The sequence below is a fragment of the Macrobrachium nipponense genome, chromosome 1 (assembly GCF_015104395.2).
Source record: "Macrobrachium nipponense isolate FS-2020 chromosome 1, ASM1510439v2, whole genome shotgun sequence".
In the NCBI taxonomy this organism is placed as follows: Eukaryota; Metazoa; Arthropoda; class Malacostraca; order Decapoda; family Palaemonidae; genus Macrobrachium; species Macrobrachium nipponense.
This window is the reverse complement of record NC_087200.1, coordinates 53,600,098-53,620,656: the sequence shown is the minus strand read 5'-3', so window position 1 is coordinate 53,620,656 and position 20,559 is coordinate 53,600,098. Positions and strand designations below refer to the sequence as shown.

The 20,559-nt window shown below is 40.9% G+C and overlaps 1 protein-coding gene across 2 annotated transcripts in view; it reads right to left on the bottom strand.

Annotated features, from left to right (window-relative positions):
* LOC135219304 (uncharacterized) overlaps window positions 1-20,559 on the bottom strand; it is a 347,240-nt gene that overhangs the window by 18,982 nt on the left and 307,699 nt on the right. For both annotated transcript variants that reach the window (XM_064255961.1, XM_064255960.1), the window contains exons 23-25: window positions 18,630-18,747; window positions 17,058-17,245; window positions 2,908-3,019 (exon numbers count right to left, since the gene is read on the bottom strand). In XM_064255961.1, the coding sequence (XP_064112031.1) occupies window positions 2,908-3,019; window positions 17,058-17,245; window positions 18,630-18,747 (418 nt within the window). The remainder of the gene's footprint in view (window positions 1-2,907; window positions 3,020-17,057; window positions 17,246-18,629; window positions 18,748-20,559) is intronic.

The following is a 20,559-nucleotide window of genomic DNA, read 5'->3' as shown; positions in this document are numbered from 1 at the left end:
TTATTGAGAAGATTCTCAGGAAAGCCGAGGATGTTGCTAAACCTCTGATACTGTGTGCCCTTGGGCGCAGTATACTGTTATCTGAAGTTGTGTCTCTGGGTAGGGATTGGGAAATGACCTCCCTTAGGAAAAAGCTGATTGCATTCTTCGATAGCGGTCAAGAGGGATTCCTGGGTGAAACAAACAAGTGCGTGACAGGTAACACTTCAGTGCTCGCACCGGACAAAGTTGCGTCTCAGCAACGTCACCTCCGATGAAATCTTCGAGATATAAAACCTTAAACTTCATTGGAAGAGGATTAGTTTCCGACTCTGACTTAGCTACAAACTCCAGAAGGTCAGCAAGATACAAGTCCTTGCCAGCAAAGGAAATGATCTAGAGAAGGCTTGAATCTCCCCGACTCTTTTAGCAGTAGCCAGGGTTACCAGAAACTACACTTTCTTGGTAAGCTCTCGTAAAGACTAAGTTCTCAAGAGGCTCAAAGGCTTGCGAACTTAACAGTTTTAAAACTTCCGCTAAATCCCACGAAGGGCCCCCGAAGTGGAATGATTGGATGTTCGATCTTGAAAGATCTGAGAAGATCATGAAGAACTCTGCTATATGAAATCTCCTGCAAATGAAATCTAAAGGTGCTTGCTAACATGGATCTATAGCCCGCTATGGTGGAGTATGAGTGAGACTTGGACTTCCTGAGAATGAGAAGAAAATCTGCCACCTTGGCTATCGTAGGGCAAGAAATACTAAGCCCTTGACTCCTATACCAGGTACTGTACATCGCCCACCTGACCTGGTATAACTTCCTAGTCAACTTCCTCAGGCACATAGAAAGTTGTCGAGCCACCCCTCTCGATAGACTGGAATCTTGGGGTCCTCGATGCACCGTCTCCATGCAGCTAGCTTGAGCACGTGAAGGTTCTTGTGATAATGATGGAAATGGGGCTGTCTAAGTAGATACTTCCTTTCTGGCAAGAGGATCGGAGGCTCAGACAGCATCTAAGAGATCTGGAAACCAAGGTCTCTGAGGCCAAAATGGAGCAATTAGTGTCATCTCTGTATTCTTGCACCCTCTCAGTTTCGTCAGGACCTGATGAATGAGGCCGAACAGAGGGAAGGCATACATCTGGAGGTTGTCCCAAGGGCGGAGCATAGCGTCTGTCCCGCGAGACATTGTGTCCGCTACCAGAGAGAAGTACACCGGGAGACAGTAATTCATCCTGGTGCTCATGGTTTGCTTACCTATTAGCCATGGTATATCGCCCTGCAGAATTTCTGTCTCCAAATAAAACTTTTTGTTTTATAATATCATTGTTATTTCCATTACGCCTTTTGACTTATAAAGATGTCTCACCAAAATTAAGCACTTAATTAGACTCTGTCCTAGTATCCTTCATTCTCATCAACTCTTCCTGACTCAAACCCATGACAATGCATGCTCGTCACAATTCCCCACAAGCTGTCGATTTACATCCTGTGTCTAAAATTGTATCAACCACTTCCCATGGCTTTTCCTATATTTTATTAACTTATCCTACATAAACTTCTTCTGGCACAGTTTCTGTTTTCTGCTTATTTTCTTCTTGTTTTGTTTCAGTTTTCTTCCTATTATGAAAATTCTGAGGACAATCCCTAGTCCAATGCCATTCCAAGCTGCATATTGCACATAATGTTACTTTCCCTTCTTTGTTTATAGGATTTCTTCCACCCCTACCTCTGTTCCATCATCCCCAATATCTCTGGTTTTCCCTCCCACTCCCATAACTCGCATTGCCTTCTAACCCCCACCATTCCCTCTTTATTCCCTAATCCCTTAAATAGTCTTTTCATTGTTTGTGACTCTGTTTCGTACTCTAACTTCCCTTGACCACAAGCTGCTAATACCATTTGTTTTTTATTTTCCGTGAGATTTGCTTGCTCCAATACATGATAACCCTTGGCTTTCCCTTCAGGCATGTTTTCCCCACTGCTCTGTCACACTCGGATGCGGCCTTTTCGTACCTAATTAAAAAGTCCCTCATCCTCCTTTCACTTAATTCTCTTCTCATTTGAAAATAGTTTTTTATTTTACTGTAATTTTCCATTTGCTTGTCTTTTAGATAGGCTTCATCTAGTTTGGCTAAGAGTATCTTTGGACCCTCTGTACCCTTAAGTTTATCTCTATCTAATCCTTCCGCTAGTTCTTGGGTTCACTTTTAAGCTCATTCTTATCTCTATCTCCGGGTATTTTGTATCTTCTCCAAACAACAATAGCCAATCTTCGACTTGACCTATTCATCCTTTGTACTCTTCTTGTATCCTGCTAAATCTCGGACATTCCCTTCATCTAGTCTCCCTTTGTTTACTGTCAAATCCAACCATCTTTGATCAACCACACTCTGCTACCAGTTTGAATATTTTCCAAGCCTAAATCTTTCCTTTCGAACACAAACGTGCAATCCACCCATCTGTTCACATTCTCTGATCCCAGTATACTTCAGCTTACACCTTCGAACAACACCACACAAGACTTACAGCCCAAAAACTCCTATCTGACAGAGAGCTCTCTTCTACCAACCAAACAACCCATGCACGTGTCTCCTTCTGCTCCTGTTATTGTTTACATTCACAAGACACCGCCGCCATACTGTCTTTTATGACGTCACATCCTATGATGTCACAACACAACTTAAATACATCAATAGCACCTCTTAAAATCAACCATATCCTGCCCATACATAGCACATAAACCATATTTTGACAATGCAGAAGATAACAATAACAATAAAAATGAAATAACTCTGGCCAAACTGATATATAATATATCATCAGTGTCAACTGTTTCAGAGATGCAAGTATAGTTTACTGGTGGTAAAAATATATATTTCACACAAATAATTTAACATAAAATAGAGAAAAATAAATCGTACTAACCCTCTTCATGACCAAAGACCGTCTTAAGCTTTTTAACTTCTTCTTTCGATGATGAGTAATCAAATACTTGTTAAATTTCCGGCCATCCTTTACTTTTTTGGTGGGATGCTCTCTGTTAAAAGATACACCACTATGACAGGGTAAACTTTGAATATGTTGCAAGCAATGAAATAATAATTACATTAAAAAAGGAATACATAAAATTTTAAAATTATTTTCTTAACATACAAAACTTTAGTCCTTTACATAAGAGTCTGCTTGTGAACAAGAGCTGGAATGGACATTCAAACTTATTAGTGTAGGCACATTTATCATGAAAAAGGATTTGTATTTTTTTGTTAAAAGCAAAAACTCACTTGATTTTTTCTAAGAAGGTATAATAAGCTTTAGAAAAAATTAGGGTGGCATTTTTTCCCAACATTATAATAGTATAATAACCAAGATGGTGCTGAAAATGGCTGCTGATCACTAATAGCGTGATATTTTTGCAAGTGTGTGATACAATTAGAAACAGTGTCTAAATATATGTTTTCTGAGACCAGGAATCTAATGGACTCTTCAAAATGTCTTAATGCTGTCCAGGTGTGGGATTTTTATTTTATTATTGGGCGTCTATCATGTTTTGAGGGAGTCAGTATAAAATTATGGATCGCTTTCTCAATTATATGGTCAAGGTACTTTAAAGATGACAGCTACTTACGGATTAGTATAAATTCCTTTTCCAAGTATTCTAGGGAGCAAACTTTGATAGATATGTAATAATAACTAAAATAATGAATAATAAAGTGAAAATGTTAGTTTTCTGCATAGGGTAAATTTGTATTCTATAGTGTCTAATTATTTAAATATCCAGAAAAGGAATTTAGTTGTGTTTCCCATTCAACATTGAATTTGCTGCTGGGCACTATTGCATTTAATTTTGAAAGAAATTTGTTGAAATTGCCTCACCTATCACCTTAAAATATTAGGATATCATCTACATATCTAGATAATCCACAGCATGTCTAGGTTTTATTGCATTTATTATTATAGTTTCAAAGTATTCCATATACAGATTGGCTAAAACTTGACTTAAAGGGCTGCCCTTGCTGCACCCAAATTTTTGTTTATAGAATGACTCCCCGAATTAAAACACGTTGTTTGATACACAGCTCAACTAACTTTATCATTTTATATCTAGGACTAGTAGGAAATGATCTGATTAGAGCTAATTTTTCTCTCAAAAACTGTAGAACATCCTGTACTGGTACTTTTGTTAAATAGGGAGTCTGCATCTACACTTAAAAGTTTTATGTCGTGCAGTGGAATATATGTGCTTCTTTGAATTTGCCAGAAATCTTCAGAAAGGTTTATATGAATGGGAGAAAATGTGCCTAAGAATGGGGGAAAGGAAGCTGGCTAACCACTTAGAAATCTTATACAGGCAGTCCCCGGGTTACGACGTTCCGAGGTTAAGGCGCTTCTCAATTATATTCATCAGACATTATTTCCAGGGTTACGATGCATCTTCCAGGGTTACGACGCCTACAACGCTCATCTGGTAGATGAAATATGACACCAAAAATGCAAAATACAGTGGACCCCCCGTATTCGCGTTCTCCGGATTCGCGGACTCACACATTCGCGGATTTCTCTCAGGAACATTTCCCTGCATTATTAGCGGAACATTCGCGCATTCACGGTATTTTTCTATGAGAAATATCCACAAATTCCTGGTTTTTGTGATCAATTTCATCATAGAATGCACTTTTTGTGATAAAACTCTTAAAAAAACCAAGTATGAAAATTTTTAGTGGTTTTTCTTAAGTTTTAACTAACGAAATAGGCTGTTTTTAGCGCTTTTATAGGGGTTCCAAACATTCGCGGATTCTAACTATTCACGGGGGGGGGTCTGGTACGCATTCCCCTTGAATACGGGGGGAACACTGTAATCAATATTTCTGGGTTCGACCTGTGTCGGCCGGTGAAATGTCCCTGTAGCACACATTTCTAGGTATAAATAGATGCTAAATATACCAGAGAAAAAAGCTAAATGGAATGCTGAAGTTACTACCTCCAGCTCGCTCACCCCATAGGGTGTCGGTATAAACACAAGGGCGAGTGGAAGCCACTACCACAGATATTCTGCCAATTAGAAGACTCCTCTCAAAACCCCTCTCTAGATAGGTGCCATTACAATGTCTACTTACGTCTACCTTCCGCTCGCTACTACTACAACTTCTGCCAGAAGGCTTCATTCCTGTATTAGCCCGCTTAGTGTCCGCATGCGCTTTTTTCGCTGTCCTCTACAAGTGCTTTTTGGAGAAGCATGTCTGCCCCAGAGCCCCAAGCTTCTTCATCTAAGTTGAGTATTCCATTTTTCGTTTTCGAATCTCATGAGGGCACGATGCATCCCTTTTTTAGCCCTTGTTAAGTCCCTTTGTTCTCGCGAACCGGGGTGACGCTCCTTTTATATCTGCCATTTTGGGTGCATCATTCGCGGCGTGCATATTTTCCCAGTTGTTATCTTGTGATGATTTTTACCCACTGTTTAGCATTTCACTATTTAGACTACTGTTTGCATATGCCTTTTCCTTATTCTCGCTCCTGTCGTTTTCTGGAGCATTAGTTTTACGAGTTTTATCCTTACGTTGTTGGGCCTAACTCGCTCCTGACGTACTCTGAGGCCTCTTCTTTTACGTTTATCTTTCAATTTTAACCTTTGGTGGCTTCCTTGTTGTCCTCAGCCCCTCAGGAGCGTGTTGGTTTCCCTTCGTACATACGATTTTATTCTTCATATGTTATGCGCGAGTAGGGTGTTTTTGGCTTCTAGGCTAGCCTAGCAGTACGCTAGTTTTTGGGAGAGGGCGCTTCCTCTCTCTCTCTCGCGGTACTCATGCATGCATTCTTTTAGTGTGTTTTTCGATGTTAGTCAGTAATGCACTCGATTATATACACCTTTGTGAAAAACCATTCAGATATTTGTTTTTCTTTTGTTGAGGTTGGAAGTCCTTCGCGATGCCCTTCCCTGGCCTACCCGACCAGACCTAGGCTAGGTTTTGGAAGGTAGGCCAGGCAGTCTTATTCCCCTCCACCCTTTCGACCCCACCCTTGCCGCCTCCTGGCCAGGCAGTTATGTTTGCTGGGAGAGTGGTCCAGGATAGAGTAGTCTCTCTCGTGTCATGTTTGTAGGGCCTAGACCTATCGTACCTGACCAGATTGGAAGATTCCATTTTGGAGGGTTTAGTTAGGTTCTATCCGTCCGCTTCATGACATCCTTTGGAGGCCATGCTAGCCTACCTGACCAGATCTGTACCGATCTCGGAGGGTTAGACTGGGTTCTTAGCTGGTTGCGTTCCCCTCCCTCCTTTCGCAGTTCTTCCAGTAATTCCTCATCATTATTTTATGATTGTCTTGTTGTGTGTAGCCTGGGCCTTTGCCCCCTATAGGGTGTCAGTTGGCCTACCGTCTTCTGCCCCCTTTAGTAGTAGGCTAGTTACGGCTCCCGAGAGGTGGTTGGTCACTGATCGGTTGCTGTGGCCAGGCGATCAAAACTCGTCCACTCTCCTCCAGACACTTACCCCCCCCCCCCCCCCCGGTCTCGTTCCGGCACTGCATAGCTAGCTCGCTGCTCAAGTAATCCTACCGATGAACGACAGCTAGAGCGTAGAGCTTATCCAGGGGATTAGTCGGAGGAGATTGGGCGATTAATAAATTTTGTAATCTCTTTTGGCATGTCCCCGGGCCTGTGGGTCCTTTGGCCAGGTGGGGTCTACCATCACACCAGCCAGTAGGCTGTACGCCGGATTGTACGTGCCACTGCTCCGCCGCTCTGTTGTCTATTCTCCTCTATGTTGTCACTGCCTCCCCACTCATGTGGAGGCGGAACTGGGCTTAGAGCTGCGTTTGTAATTACCTTAGAATTGCTTCTCTTCCCCGGTGCGATAAGACTCAGGCCTAGGTTTTACCTATTTTCCCTGTTCTGCTCGTATCAGCCCGTCCCTGCCGGATTTTACTGTTATGATAACGAGATTATGGATTTCGGAGTTGGTGGAGTCTTTGAGAGATTATGTTAGAGAATGTTTTATTTAGCCTCTGTTGGTATGTCTCCGGGCCTGTATTTGTTCTGACGTAGTGTGGTTTACCATCACACATGCCAGAAAGTATACACCAGAGTTTATCGTACCGTTGTTCCCGCCGCTCTGTTTTCCATCTATGCTATCGCTGCTCCCCACTCCGGTGGGGGCGGAACAGGGCTCAGAGAATGCACCTACAATTGGTTACGTTGCATTATTCTGCTTCGATGCGATCATTCTCAGGCTTAGGTTTTACCTTATTCCCCTGTTCTGTTCGTATCAGGCCCTCTCTGCTTGTTATAGCTTTGCCGATCCCAAGTATGGATTCCGGAGCAGGCGGAGACATCCAGAGCTTTATTAATAACAAGTAAGTTGAAAATTATACCCAATTTTGCCTTTAACTGGTTAAGTATCTAGTTGAAGTGTACTCATCCCGCCGGAATTAACTCCGGCAGCATTATCTGACGATACTCATTTGCCTGTTCAACTTACAGATGGTCCGTTGCCAGGCGTCGGGTTGTCCGGCTGTCCTGTACAGGCCGTACGGGCATGAGGTCAGCTGATCCCATGCCAACTGCGCCATCTTTGTGGACGGAAGTTTGGTCTGGCACCTGGAAGCCTGTACGGTGTGCTACGACCTGGTGAAGATCGTAACAGACGAATCGGTAGGCAACATGCTTGCCTCGTTGTTTCTGTGAAATTTTTGTTACACTTTGGCTTTGGGGAAAATTCCTCGACACTGGGGAACCTAATTTGATTATTTTTTACAGGTTAGTTTGGCGCTCAAGTCTTCTTCGATGGTGTGCCTTAAGGCCTGGGTAAGGGGCTTTGGGAGGAACGTGAAATGCGGCCAACCTTACGTGCTGTCGGAAGAACTGTGCTCTCTCCTTTATCCTAATGCTCCAGTTTCGGCAGCAGTACCGGCGGCAGTGGCAGCTCCCATCATCGAGGACATCCGCCAGGAGACTCAACCCTCCCCCAGAGGACCAAGAAGGCTTGTGTGACATTGTCACGGAGGAAGTGGCAGCCATCAGTCTACACCGAGAGCCTATGGCCACGGAGGAACAGGAGGTAGGTAGGGAGGTAAGTCAGACCCTTCCTTCTAGGGCTTCCCTACGAAGTCCGTCCTCACTTGGGATAGATCGGCCTCAGTAATTCCCAAGGTCAAGGCCTGGAAGACGAGGGCAAGCTTACCATTGAAGGTTGCGGGACCCGACCGGTGGAAGACTTTGAGTTCTTCTCGGAGGGCCTACAATTTCCCTTCCCGGGCTACACTAGACTAGCCGAGGATGTGCTAGTCAGGGTAGACAAAGTCCCGAAAGAGACGGTTATCTACCATAGGGACCAGGCTCAGTCTACATGGGTCCCCACCCTCACGGAACGGGAGTGTGTCAACACCAAGTTGACACCCCATAAAAGTTGCTATACTATGTTTGTGGCGCCACACGAAGTTCCGACTCCTTGTACATCAAAGGTTGCAGAATTAGAGGAGCCTCTATTTCGGGTCCTCACAAGGTCACTATTACAGGCTTTTCAATCAGACTTGTATGACTTTATAGTGGCTACACGAGCCTGCAGGAAGCATCCTTTTGCTAATGCTTCCATCAGACAAGAACCGAACAGACTCATAAAGGCATCGATCTGGGGTGCCAACCTCTTTCCTGAGGACATGGTTAACAGCGTCCTCAGCGAGGCAGCTAGAGCTAACCAGAACCTTCGTGTCCGTTGGGGACTTCCCTTCAAAAGGAAGTCTGAGAACCCCAGACCGCAATCCAAAGGTAGGAAGAGGCCAAGGAAGTACCAGCCTTTCCAATCCTCTCAACCTCAGACAGTAGTACAAGCTGTTCCCTCCCAGATCGGCAAGCCTTCGACATCTAAGGCACAGCCACAACAACAGTTTGTCCTGCTGCAGAGTCAACCGACTCAACAGCCTTCGAGTTCAACCACCCTGGTAACTTCCCCAGCTTTCAACGCCTCCTTTGAATCACAAGGAGCATTTCGAGGCTTCAATAGGCATGCAAGGAGTAGCAGAGCCAGAGGTGCCTTCCGACAGAGAGCTGGCTCTAGAGGCAGAGGCTTCAGAGGAGGCAGAGGAAGTAAGACCTCAACCAATCAGTGAGGCTCCGCAGGTGGGCGGGAGACTGTATCTCTCCCGGGACCATTGGACCTTCAGTTCATGGGCCCACAGTATTGTATCGAAAGGTCTGGGGTGGAAATGGAAGTAAGGGCCTCCTCCGCCAGTCAGTTTTCACCAGATTCCAACGACAGACCTACTAGACTATGCCAAAGATCTTCAAAAGAAGGCAATAAAAAAAGTCTGTTGCCTGAAATTTCAAGGACGGCTGTTCAGTGTACCGAAGAAGGACTTGGACAAACGAAGAGTGATTCTGGACCTGTCCCGTCTCAACTCATACGTTCAGTGCGACAAGTTCCGCATGCTGACCGTCTCGCAGGTGCGGACCTTACTTCCCCGTGGGGTCGTCACCACCTCTATCGATCTTACAGACGTTTACTATCGTGTACCGATAGCAAGAAACTTCTCTCCATACCTAGGCTTCAAACTAGGAAAACAAGCTTACTCATTCAGAGTCATGCCATTCGGGCTCAACATAGTGCCCAGAATATTCACCAAGGTAGGAGAGACAGTAGTCCAAGAACTAAGAGCTCAGGGTGTAACGTTACTAGCTTACCTAGACGACTGGCTTATTTGGGCAACCAACGACGAGGAATGTCGCAAGGCAACAGCCATAGTAATAGAATTCCTAGAATATCTGGGTTTCCAGATAAACAAGGAAAAGTCCCGTCTCATTCCGGCGTCCCGCTTTCAATGCTTGGGAATTCAATGGGACCTAACTACACACAAACTATCTCTCCCACCAAAAAAGTGCTGAGAGATAGCGAAGGCTACGAGACAGTTCCTCAAGAACAAAAGGGCTTCTCGTCATACTCAAGAGAGAATTCTAGGTTCTCTTCAGTTTGCCTCAATAACAGATGTTCTATTGAAAGCCAGACTGAAGGATATCAATCGAGTCTGGCGGAAAAGAGCCAGCAACAAGTTCAGACACAAAATCTCTCTGATTCCGCCGATATTAAAGAAAAGACTCCGTCCATGGACGGAAGTCTGGAGTCTCTCCAAATCAGTGCCACTACAATTTCCCCCGCCGTCTCTGATAGTCCACACAGACGCCTCTCTGAGCAGTTGGGGGGGCTACTTCCAGTACAAGAAGGTTCAAGGAATGTGGTCAAATACATTCCGCCAGTTCCACATCAACGTCCTAGAAGCAATGGCCATTTTTCTGACCTTGAAACGTCTAGCTCCAGTCAAGAACAGTCATGTAAGACTAGTCTCAGACAGCCCAGTGATAGTTCATTTCATAAACAGAGGGGGCTCCAAGTCGAGCAAAGTAAATCATGTGATGATTTCAATTTTTTCGTTAGCAATGAAAAATCATTTGCACCTGTCAGCTACTCACCTGGCAGGAGTACAAAATGTCATTGCAGACTCACTATCCAGAACAACTCAGCTGGAGTCGGAGTGGTCCTTGGACACAAAATCATTCAATTGGATTTGCCAACAAATCCCGGGCCTTCAGGTAGACCTGTTTGCCACGGAGTCCAATCACAAACTTCTGTGTTATGTGGCTCCCAATCTGGACCCTCTACCTCACGCCACAGATGTGATGTCCATAGACTGGAACAATTGGCAGAAGATTTACCTATTTCCGCCAGTAAACCTCCTGATGAAAGTCCTGCACAAACTCAGATCTTTCACAGGACAGATAGCATTGGTAGCACCCAACTGGCCGAAGAGCAATTGGTTTCCTCTTCTACTAGAGTTGAATCTCTGTCCCAGACGGATTCCCAACCCATAACTAACTCAAATAGAACAAACTCGGACTGTGTCAGCTTCCTCAAGAATTCTGAATGCCCTAACTTTATGGACTTCATGAAGTTTGCAGCACAGAAGGATGCTAGTATTGACCCACTAAACATCCAGTTCGTGGAGTCAGACAAAAGAGAATCAACACTCAGACAGTATAATTCAGCAGTAAAGAAGTTGGCCATCTTTCTAAATGAATCAGATGTCCAGAAGATGACTACGAATCTGGCAATTTCATTCTTTAGAACCCTGTTCGAAAAAGGCCTACCTGCTAGTACCATTACTACGACTAAATCTGCCTTAAGGAAGATATTTCAGTTTGACTTTAATATTGATTTGACAGATTCGTACTTCTCGTCTATCCCTCGAGCATGTGCTCGTCTAAGACCAGTGGACCGTCCCCACACGGTCTCCTGGTTTTTAAACAATGTACTCAAGTTGGCTTCAGACACTGATAATGAATCATGCTCATATATAACCCTTCTCAGGAAAACATTATTTCTAATGAGTCTGGCCTCAGGTGCCAGAATATCTGAACTGTCGGCTCTTTCTAGAGAACCAAATCATATTGATTTCCTCCCGTCAGGTGAAGTTCTGCTCTCCCCAGATCGGAAATTCTTAGCAAAGAATGAAGACCCACAAAACAGGTGGGCTCCATGGAAGATAATACCTCTCACACAGGACCCATCATTGTGTCCTATTGTCACATTAAAATCTTATCTGGACAGAACTTCTGAAAAGTCTTCAGGTCCTCTTTCTATTAGAGAAAAAGGCGGAACCATTTCCTTGAAAAGAATCAGACAACAAATTCTTTATTTTATTAAACAAGCCAATCTGGATTCAGTCCATCATGTCCATGATATCCAAGGCAGTGGCTACCTCAGTTAATTATTTTCATAATATGAACTTCGAGGATCTTAAAAAAATATACGGGTTGGAAATCCCCGACAGTATTTAAACGCCACTATCTAAAGAATTTAGAGGCCCTTAAATATTCGGCAGTGGCTGCAGGGAGCATTGTCTCCCCTGATACGGCCTAGTCTTATATAACTCTATTTCCTTTTCCTTTATTCTGCTATTAATTTTCCTTTGATACTCACTCTCTCTTACCTGCCTCCCTCGTAATCCCTGCATGTCTCCCTAATGCTCCGGTCTGGTTTGCTCATCAACCCACTCCTGGACATGTACATAGTTCATATTTGTTTGTTTTGTATTCCTTACCTGTTGTTTTTCCTAGGATAGTATGGATTCGGTCATTTTTGATCCCCTTTATTACCATTTGTAACTTGCTATTCTTACATTGGTTATTAAAACTTAATTTTAAGAAAATTCTTATTTTTCCTTATATATCTATAAAATTTTGTGATTTACCAAGCTTGTATGGCCAATTCTTTGATACTATTTCACCAGCCGACACAGGTCAAACCCAGAAAAGAGATTTTGATGAAGGAAAAATCTATTTCTGGGGGAAGACCCGTGTCGCCCGGTGAACCCATCCCTCTCTTCTCCTTGTAGTAGTAGCGAGCAGAATAAGATGTAAGTAGACGTTGTAACGGCACCTATCTAGAGAGGGGTTTTGAGAGGAGTCTTCTAATTGGCAGAATATCTGTGGTAGTGGCTTCCACTTGCCCTTGTGTTTATACAGACACCCTATGGGGTGAGCGAGCTGGAGGTAGTAACTTCAGCATTCCATTTAGCTTTTTTCTCTGGTGTATTTAGCATCTATTTATACCTAGAAATGTGTGCTACAGGGACATTTCACCGGACGAAACAGGTCTTCCCCCAGAAATAGATTTTTCCTTCGTCAAAATCCCTTTTGAACGTTTTTTTGATGAAAAATGCAATAAGAATGCAGCTTACATAGTTTTCAATGCACCCAAAGCATTAATAGTAAGGTTTTCTTACGATTTTTCACGATGTTCCGGCTTACGATGCATCTCAAGAACGGAACCCCCGTTGTAACCCAGGGACTGCCTTAATTGAAAACTCCAGCACGAGATGACAGGTCTGAATAGTAAATTATCTTGACAAGTTTTGGGAAGGGCATAAAAGTATGGTAGTTTTGGGTTAATTATTTAAAATTTCTTCAGTAAATCAATTTTCTTTTTGTCTTTGCCAATTAATCTTACTTCCCTTAAAAATTCTGTTGGGACATTTTGGAGTTTTTTTTTTTTTATTTGTCAGGTGTTTGTGTCACTATTGAGTTGGTTAATTTTGTTAAGGTAAATGTCTGGCCATAATCACGATTATTGCAGTCTTTGTCGGATCTACATATTTATTATGTCTAATTTTTTAGTGAACGGATGGCTGTCATAAATCTATGGAGAACATGGTATTTCTTGTTAACATCTGCTAATGGATTTAATAAAATGCCTTTTAAACATATCTCTTCCCTGCTGTAATTTCTATCGGATGTAAATTTGTCAAAATGAACCATAAAATCTAGATTATTTTTCTGGTCTGGCATGAGGGAAAAGGATGAACCAAGGTTTAAGACTAAGTGTTGATCTATGGTAAGGGGGGTGTTAGATAAATTTAAAACTATCTTGTTGATCAAGATTATTACAAGCACTATCATTTATTAAATTATTTAACTTCTGGGTAAGTCTACTAGAATGTGTTTGCACTATTATATGCAGCAACGTCACAACAAAATGAAACTAGATACCTGTACATACATGTAGTCCTTTATGAGGAAACGCAGGTTAGATTGGGTTCCATGTATTATTGGTTATTTCTTCCTAGCCTGACTCAGGCCAGAATAAGGAATGATCTACCTCTTGTAAGTCAAGAAAAGGTTTTGAGATTGTTTCCACTTGCAAAGCATGTGGTTGGGAAGATACTCCATTCATACACTTGGAAGGGTGCTTTCACCAAACAGCTGTTATACATGTGGATGCATCAGGTAGCTAGGAGATGACTGTCATTTTTAGAGGTGTCACATCAACATTTGGAACTGATGACCATCTTCCTGTCTCCCAGAAAATTGAAGATTTATATGGGGACAACATTTTTTTCATTCTATACAACATAACAGCAATATGTATCAAGAGGCTTGGCTCCCTCTCGATGCAGTCAGCATTGCTTAAGCAAGAAAGTGTACTAGTCAGAAATCCACTTGACAGGGTTGCTCAATATGGCAGCAGACTCCCAGTCCAGGTAGACGGTAGCTTTGACTATACGGATGTTGGGCAAACCCTCCTTTCGTATGATTGCCATCTGTTTCTATATATGGAGGTAGACCCTTCTTACTAAAAGGGAGGACCATCAGATTTCTGTGTATGTCTCCACACCTATACAATTAGACAACAGCAATTGCATTCCTACAGGAAAGGAACAAATGGAGGGTAATCTACCTCTTTTGCACAGTCCCACATATTGAAGATTTTGAACAACCAGCTAACCTTCAGCGGCCAGTTTTGCTCTGAAAACAGAAGAAATCAATCCTATTGCACTCTGCTGTTCTATCCACACAGTATGTGGGAAAACCATCTACACATCATTCTAAGTCATGACCTACATGAGTGGATTTTCTAAAATCTGGTCTCCCATGAAGATTGCACGTTCATCTAACATTGCTAGGTACCTGGTGCAGAAACTATGGACTTCATCAATTTGGCAATATCAGTCTATATGGGAAGTATGGTTGGATTAACTCCATACCGAGAGACTGGTTGAAGTTAAGACTGAAGATGATGCTCTAAATTTTTTATCTGCTTGCCTGACGACACGCACCTTGCCACTTCTACTGTTACGACATACAGAGCTGCACTGACTGTTGGACTCCTTGCTCTGTGGATTTAGCATAATTCCATTACTTTAGTTTTTATTTTTAGTTCCCTTCTCTGGTCCCTTGCATGCAAAATCCTATTACTGAAAATGCTTCTATTACCTGGACCTTTAATTAGGTCCCAGGATTCCAGTCGTGTCTTCAATTCAGAGGTCCCAAAGCAACCACAAACCACATGCTTCAAAAGGTAATTTTCTTGACTGCCTTTGTGTCAGGAGCTTGGATCAACAAATGTGGTTCTCTTAAGACTGTATTATTACCCACACACCTATCCATCATTTGTTACTGTCCTCATGCCCATCATTCTTATCCATGAACGAGGTGCCTTGGAAGAGGAAATTCCCTATACTTCTGCAGGAACTTGGTACTAGATTTACTTGGATATTAAGGTTAACATTGTCTTTTCTTACAACCTATCAATAATCAACCCACTGCAATAGGTGAAAATTACTTTAGTATTCTTAATTACAAAGCCAGATTTTCACTCCTTCACAAGGTCACAGGATATCCAGATAGTGGGAACATCACTCGGCTTTCTTTGGAAACATTTCTTTTGAAGAAGTTTCTGAGTTTACTGGATGGATATCAGACAGTATTCTTCACACATTACTGCCATGAGATTGAAGAAGTCTGACTACTTTTTTCAATGAGGTGGTATGGTAAGCCAAGCAGAGTGAGCCACACACACCAACACATTCCCCCCATCCCCCACAAACTGTGTTACTTCTGAGATATTGCTAGGATAGAGCAGTTATTATTCATCCCCTCCCAACAAGGTTACATCAGCTAACACACCATCATAACGTTAAAATCTATACAGGTTCCTTATCTCCCTTCATTAAGTGTTAATGTCTCATAGGAAACTTGAATAGAAGAGGTGAAGTGAACTCCCACATGACTACAATGGACTGTTTTCATCTAGGTAGCTGGGATTTTTCTTATAGCTAAGCCATTTCGTTACCTGTCAGTTTCTTTTATAAGCTCCTTTGAAGAGGAACAGTGGAGAGTCTACACTAAAAAAAAATAAGTTTTTTTTGCTACTGTGAATCATCAAATCCACCTGCATTTCCTGATGAAAAGGCAAGTGAGTCTTAGATAGATATATCTTTCACAGACCTCTTGAATAGTGGCAGGGCTTGGCCTGGCCTGGCCTAAGTCACTGTAGCAACATCTACATAAGAAGGGTAACTTATAATCTTCTGGGAAGTCCATCACTGTGTGTTTGTATGGTGTTTTCACGCTGCATGGAACTAGTGGTTATTCAACAACGGGACTAACGGCTTCATGTGACTTCCGAACCACGTCGAGAGTGAACTTCTATCACCAGAATCCATCACTGTATGAACAATGGCACTATCCCAGTCTAAACCAGTTTTGAGAGGATTCTTGAAATTAGTTGTACTTTCTTATGAAGTCCTAGAGGGACTATAAGGGTAACTACTTTGAAAACTTGCAGCATCTAACAATAAAAGGTTTTCCTTCATCAAAACCAGTTTCATTTTAATCCAATCTCTTTGAATACATGATACATTTTATTAAGCAGGCTTTGTAAATCTTGTGGTGTTTTACTGATGAAAACAGCATCATCTAATTATTCTGAATCTGTTAAGTCTCTATGCTACTCCAATCTTAATATTATTCTTCCAACTCTGACCACTTTTATCATCATGAAACCTATGAGCATGGCAAACAACAAAGGTGACAAAACATTCTCTTGTAGATGCCATTATTCAATGCATATTCATTAGAGACAAAAACATGATTATTAACTTTACATCTACTCAATTCACTGATAATCTCAATTAATTTTAGCTGTTTAATGGAAATGCAACAGTGATGGAAGATCATACAAAAAAAGTGGTCTCTGGGCACTGTCAAATGCCTTCTTGTAATAAAAAAAAAACTTTTATAAAGGGATTAGATTTTAAAATCCATGCACTGCTGCACAATATGTCCTAAAACCAATATTCACTATGTGTAATTCCTCTTTTTCTTAAACCATCCTGCTCAGATATGTTTTATCCTTAATATTGTCAATACAACCAAGGCAGCTGCAATACTTTTCCAGTTACCAAAGTCAGCCTTTCACTGGTATCTCCACTATGACTTCCAATTCCCTACCAACAGGCTGTTTCTTCATTTCATAGTAGTATGTTTATGAGGTGTCACTTCAGTTTCGGTTGAAATCATCTCTCCAGTGATCCCATCATAACTAGGCATTTTCTACTTCGAAAACTTTGGGTTCATTTGTTAGAGCAGTCAGATCTTTTTTGGCTTCTGGTATATGACTCAAAAATGCTCTACCCGGCATTGTCTGTCTGATTTTGGCTACAATGAAAATGTCAAGCTAGTTAAAAAGGTGAGTTATCATACCCTAAGGACATTATTTAATTCAAAAGAAACTGTAACTTGTCAGAGCACTTACCTGTCATCATTTTCACTGCTGCTTTCACATTCTTTGCCAGTGTTTATAGATACATCTGTCGATACACTGGTATCATTTAAATCAACAGAAACAGCTTTTCTTTCATAGAACCTTTTCTTGCTATTGATTAGCTCTTCTTCAAATTTCTTTTCTTCTCGACTTAGGAGTGAAATATATTTAGCTTGTGCCTGAAACAAGGTAATGCTTCAAATCAACTTAAATGCAGATAAACATACAAAGGAAATAAAAAACCTTTGTTTTTTTAATAGGAATTTGGGTTCATAAAGATTAATAAATAAATATTACTACTCTTTAATGGGCCTCCAAATTACTGAGACTATGTGAAAACAATCTCAAATATGCAGTAACAAAAATTATTTTGCCAATTTGAGCCTCAGAAAACATCTGCTGGATGTAAGATGGGACTTGTTCCTATTGATTAGGAAACCTTTAACTGGAGTCTGTTTGGTACCACTCTCAGGTTTCCTTAGTACTCCCAGATTAGCCAATCATCTACACAAGCCATCAATTAAATTCCCTCTTGCCCGAGGTCTCATAAAATAAACAAGTTTATGCAAACAATGTATTTTTTCAAACTTCACAGGTCAAGGATCACCCTTCATTTGAAGGAATCCTTCTTAAGGAATCTGGAGAAATGTGATAAATAAACGAAGCATGTCTTTCTCTAAAGCACCTTTTACCAAGGGTCTAGTTTTTAGAAAATGACTAGTTTAGAGCAAGGGAAGGGTGAGACCACCTTACCCTCAACCAATGAAAATACAGAATCATCAATATTTGGGTTTCAGTAAACAGCAAGTAATGATCAATTGGTATGTACACCCATGGCATGGTAAGGTACCCTCTAAGGATAGCCACTTCTACTGAAGGAAGAACTAATAATGACTGTTGTAAAAATGAAGACCAAGAAAAAGCAACCTCTTGATCAACTCTCCTGGCATACTTAACCCTTCTGTTAAGCTGCCCCAATGCACCATTCAAAATGCCAAAGAGAAACAAAAATTGACAGAAAAGCCTGAGTGTACCCTCGAGCAGGTTTCTAGATACTTTTCTTTGATGTACAGTAATTATCACAATGTTGGGTCTATGCTATATTTATCACATTCTATTATTTTGTAAGCTTTTCCTCTAACTGATCTCCCTATAAGATTAGTGAAATGGATTTATAACTTATTACTGCTGCAAGGAACAATAGGGAGACAGTAAGTGTATGAGTGATGGAGTGGAAGTGAAGGGCCTTAATAACTATGAAAAGCAAGAATGGGTAAAAGAAAGTGCAAGTGACAGTGTGACAGGTGTTTATCTATACTGAAGGTCACTGGAGTGGCATAAGTGTAACTGTTACTACAGCAACATAGCCCAATACCAATTCATAAAGCAAGAAACAAATATGAAATCCATTCAAAAACATTGTAAAAATAATAAGTGTCAGATATGAAAAGTAAACTTTCTTTGTTACTATAAACATCTTTCTGAACTGCAAACTAAATGTGGCTGAAATCATGCAAATCGTCCACTTAAGAGACAGTTTAGTATACTAGTTGGGATAATTACCTCCATATCCAGGTCGTCTTTATCCAGAGTATTTTTTATCTTAACTGGCTTTGCTGGCTTCTCCAACTCTCCAGATACTATCTTTTCTTGTATTTTATTAATCAAGGTGTTTTGTGGCCTGCAAAATAAATATAAAAATACAGCAACTTACAAAACACTAAATTCAAGTTACTACAAGCCTATGCCTTACACAGTACTAAATATCAGCATAACAACTATTCTGTAAATTGGTCCTTACTTAACTCGATGAAAGCTAATCATGTTTGGGGTCTGAACAGACCTGCTGACTTTGCTCTCCATAACTTGACCTGTTCTCAACTTTCTTTTCACAGATTTTTGTTGGGCTTTAAAATTTACAAGGAATGCTTATTTGAATTTCCAGTAAGCAACTTTCTGGTACTTCTGCTGCTCACTTTAAGTCTCATTTTTAACTTTGAACTTCCATTTTATTTGCCTGTTATTCATCAGTTAGGAATTCCTCTTTTTATATCAATTTCAGACCATGGATAGCTAAGTAGCTCATTAATATTTTGCTTTGGAGGAATTCAAATGGTTTTGCTAATCTTGGAGCAGTTCATTTTTTCATGTTTTATTAGTTATTGCAAACTACAATTTATTTTGCACATTCATGTAGTTTATGATTTTCCTTAACTGGAGCAGATCTTATTTACAGTCCATGTTCATGGCTTGGTATTACTCATTAGATTTATAAAGATTTTTTGCACATCTTAAAGGCTTAGTTGATGTTTTTTGTAAAGGAATTAAAATATATAGTCTTCCTTTTAAACAGTTTGACATATATAGTATAAGCACTCAGTAAAGGCCATATAATCTATGAATCCATGGCAACATCAAAATCAGTGGAGTGACAGTTGATCTATCACGGAACATCCAGTGATACATGTTTTCCCGCCAAAAGTTCACAGGTGCTTCACATCATAGAGAACACCCTTGCGGATGTAACCCGACTTGTTCAACCAATCTTGGTCACTACAACATTTACTGCTATTGAAGCCAGCAAACTTTTAAAACTTTGAAATACAAAATTAAATTTGTAGAAACTAAAATAATTACATTAATCTCTTATGATGCAACAATAACCCTGTTCATAAATGAAAACGTAAATATACTGTCATTGTGACATGCAGTGCTACAACCAGAAATCCAAGCTATGTTTTACATCTCTATTAACAAATACATCTGAGAAATTCCATTTACTTCATATAAATGAGGTATTTCAGTCTTGCAGATTTAATATAGTCCAAACCTTTGTTCTCTAACCTTGAACTGGACTGTGCCATAGCTATTGTACCATGGCCTTCCATGGTCTTCGGTTTGAGTTCCCTTGCCCGAAGGTACGTACAATCAGACACTTATCCTCTTTTTCATTCACGCTCCTGTTTTTTTTTGAAAAGTGTGTTTAGGACAGGCTGGTGAGAAAGCAAAAGCTGCTTTTAGTGGTTTATTGTGAAAGAGCCTTCGTCTTTATCTCATCTTTTCCTTCTGAGTGTTAACGGCACTTTTTTCAAGTATGTATGGTGGCATTTATTTACTAAGATGAGGATAACATTGAAGACCTGTGTTTACTGCAGAATAGACCTGTGTTTACTGCAGAATAGGACTTCATTTTGAGATTTGTCATACAGTCCACAACATTTGTGATGTACTATACTGACCTAGATCCAGGGACAGGCTGGGACTAAATTTCGGCCCAGGACTTATGATGTTCACCGGCCCACTTGAAGATGGAGCTAAATAAAATTGGGGAGATATATCTTGAAATGGAAGTATAAATTTGATGGGTAGGATAAACGGCTCTGGGAAACATAAAACACATGCAGACATAACTAAAGGAATTACTTTTATTTTAGATTATCAAAATTTTTTTTGATAGTTCACTCTTGGATGCAACTTTGTCAATTATTAAATC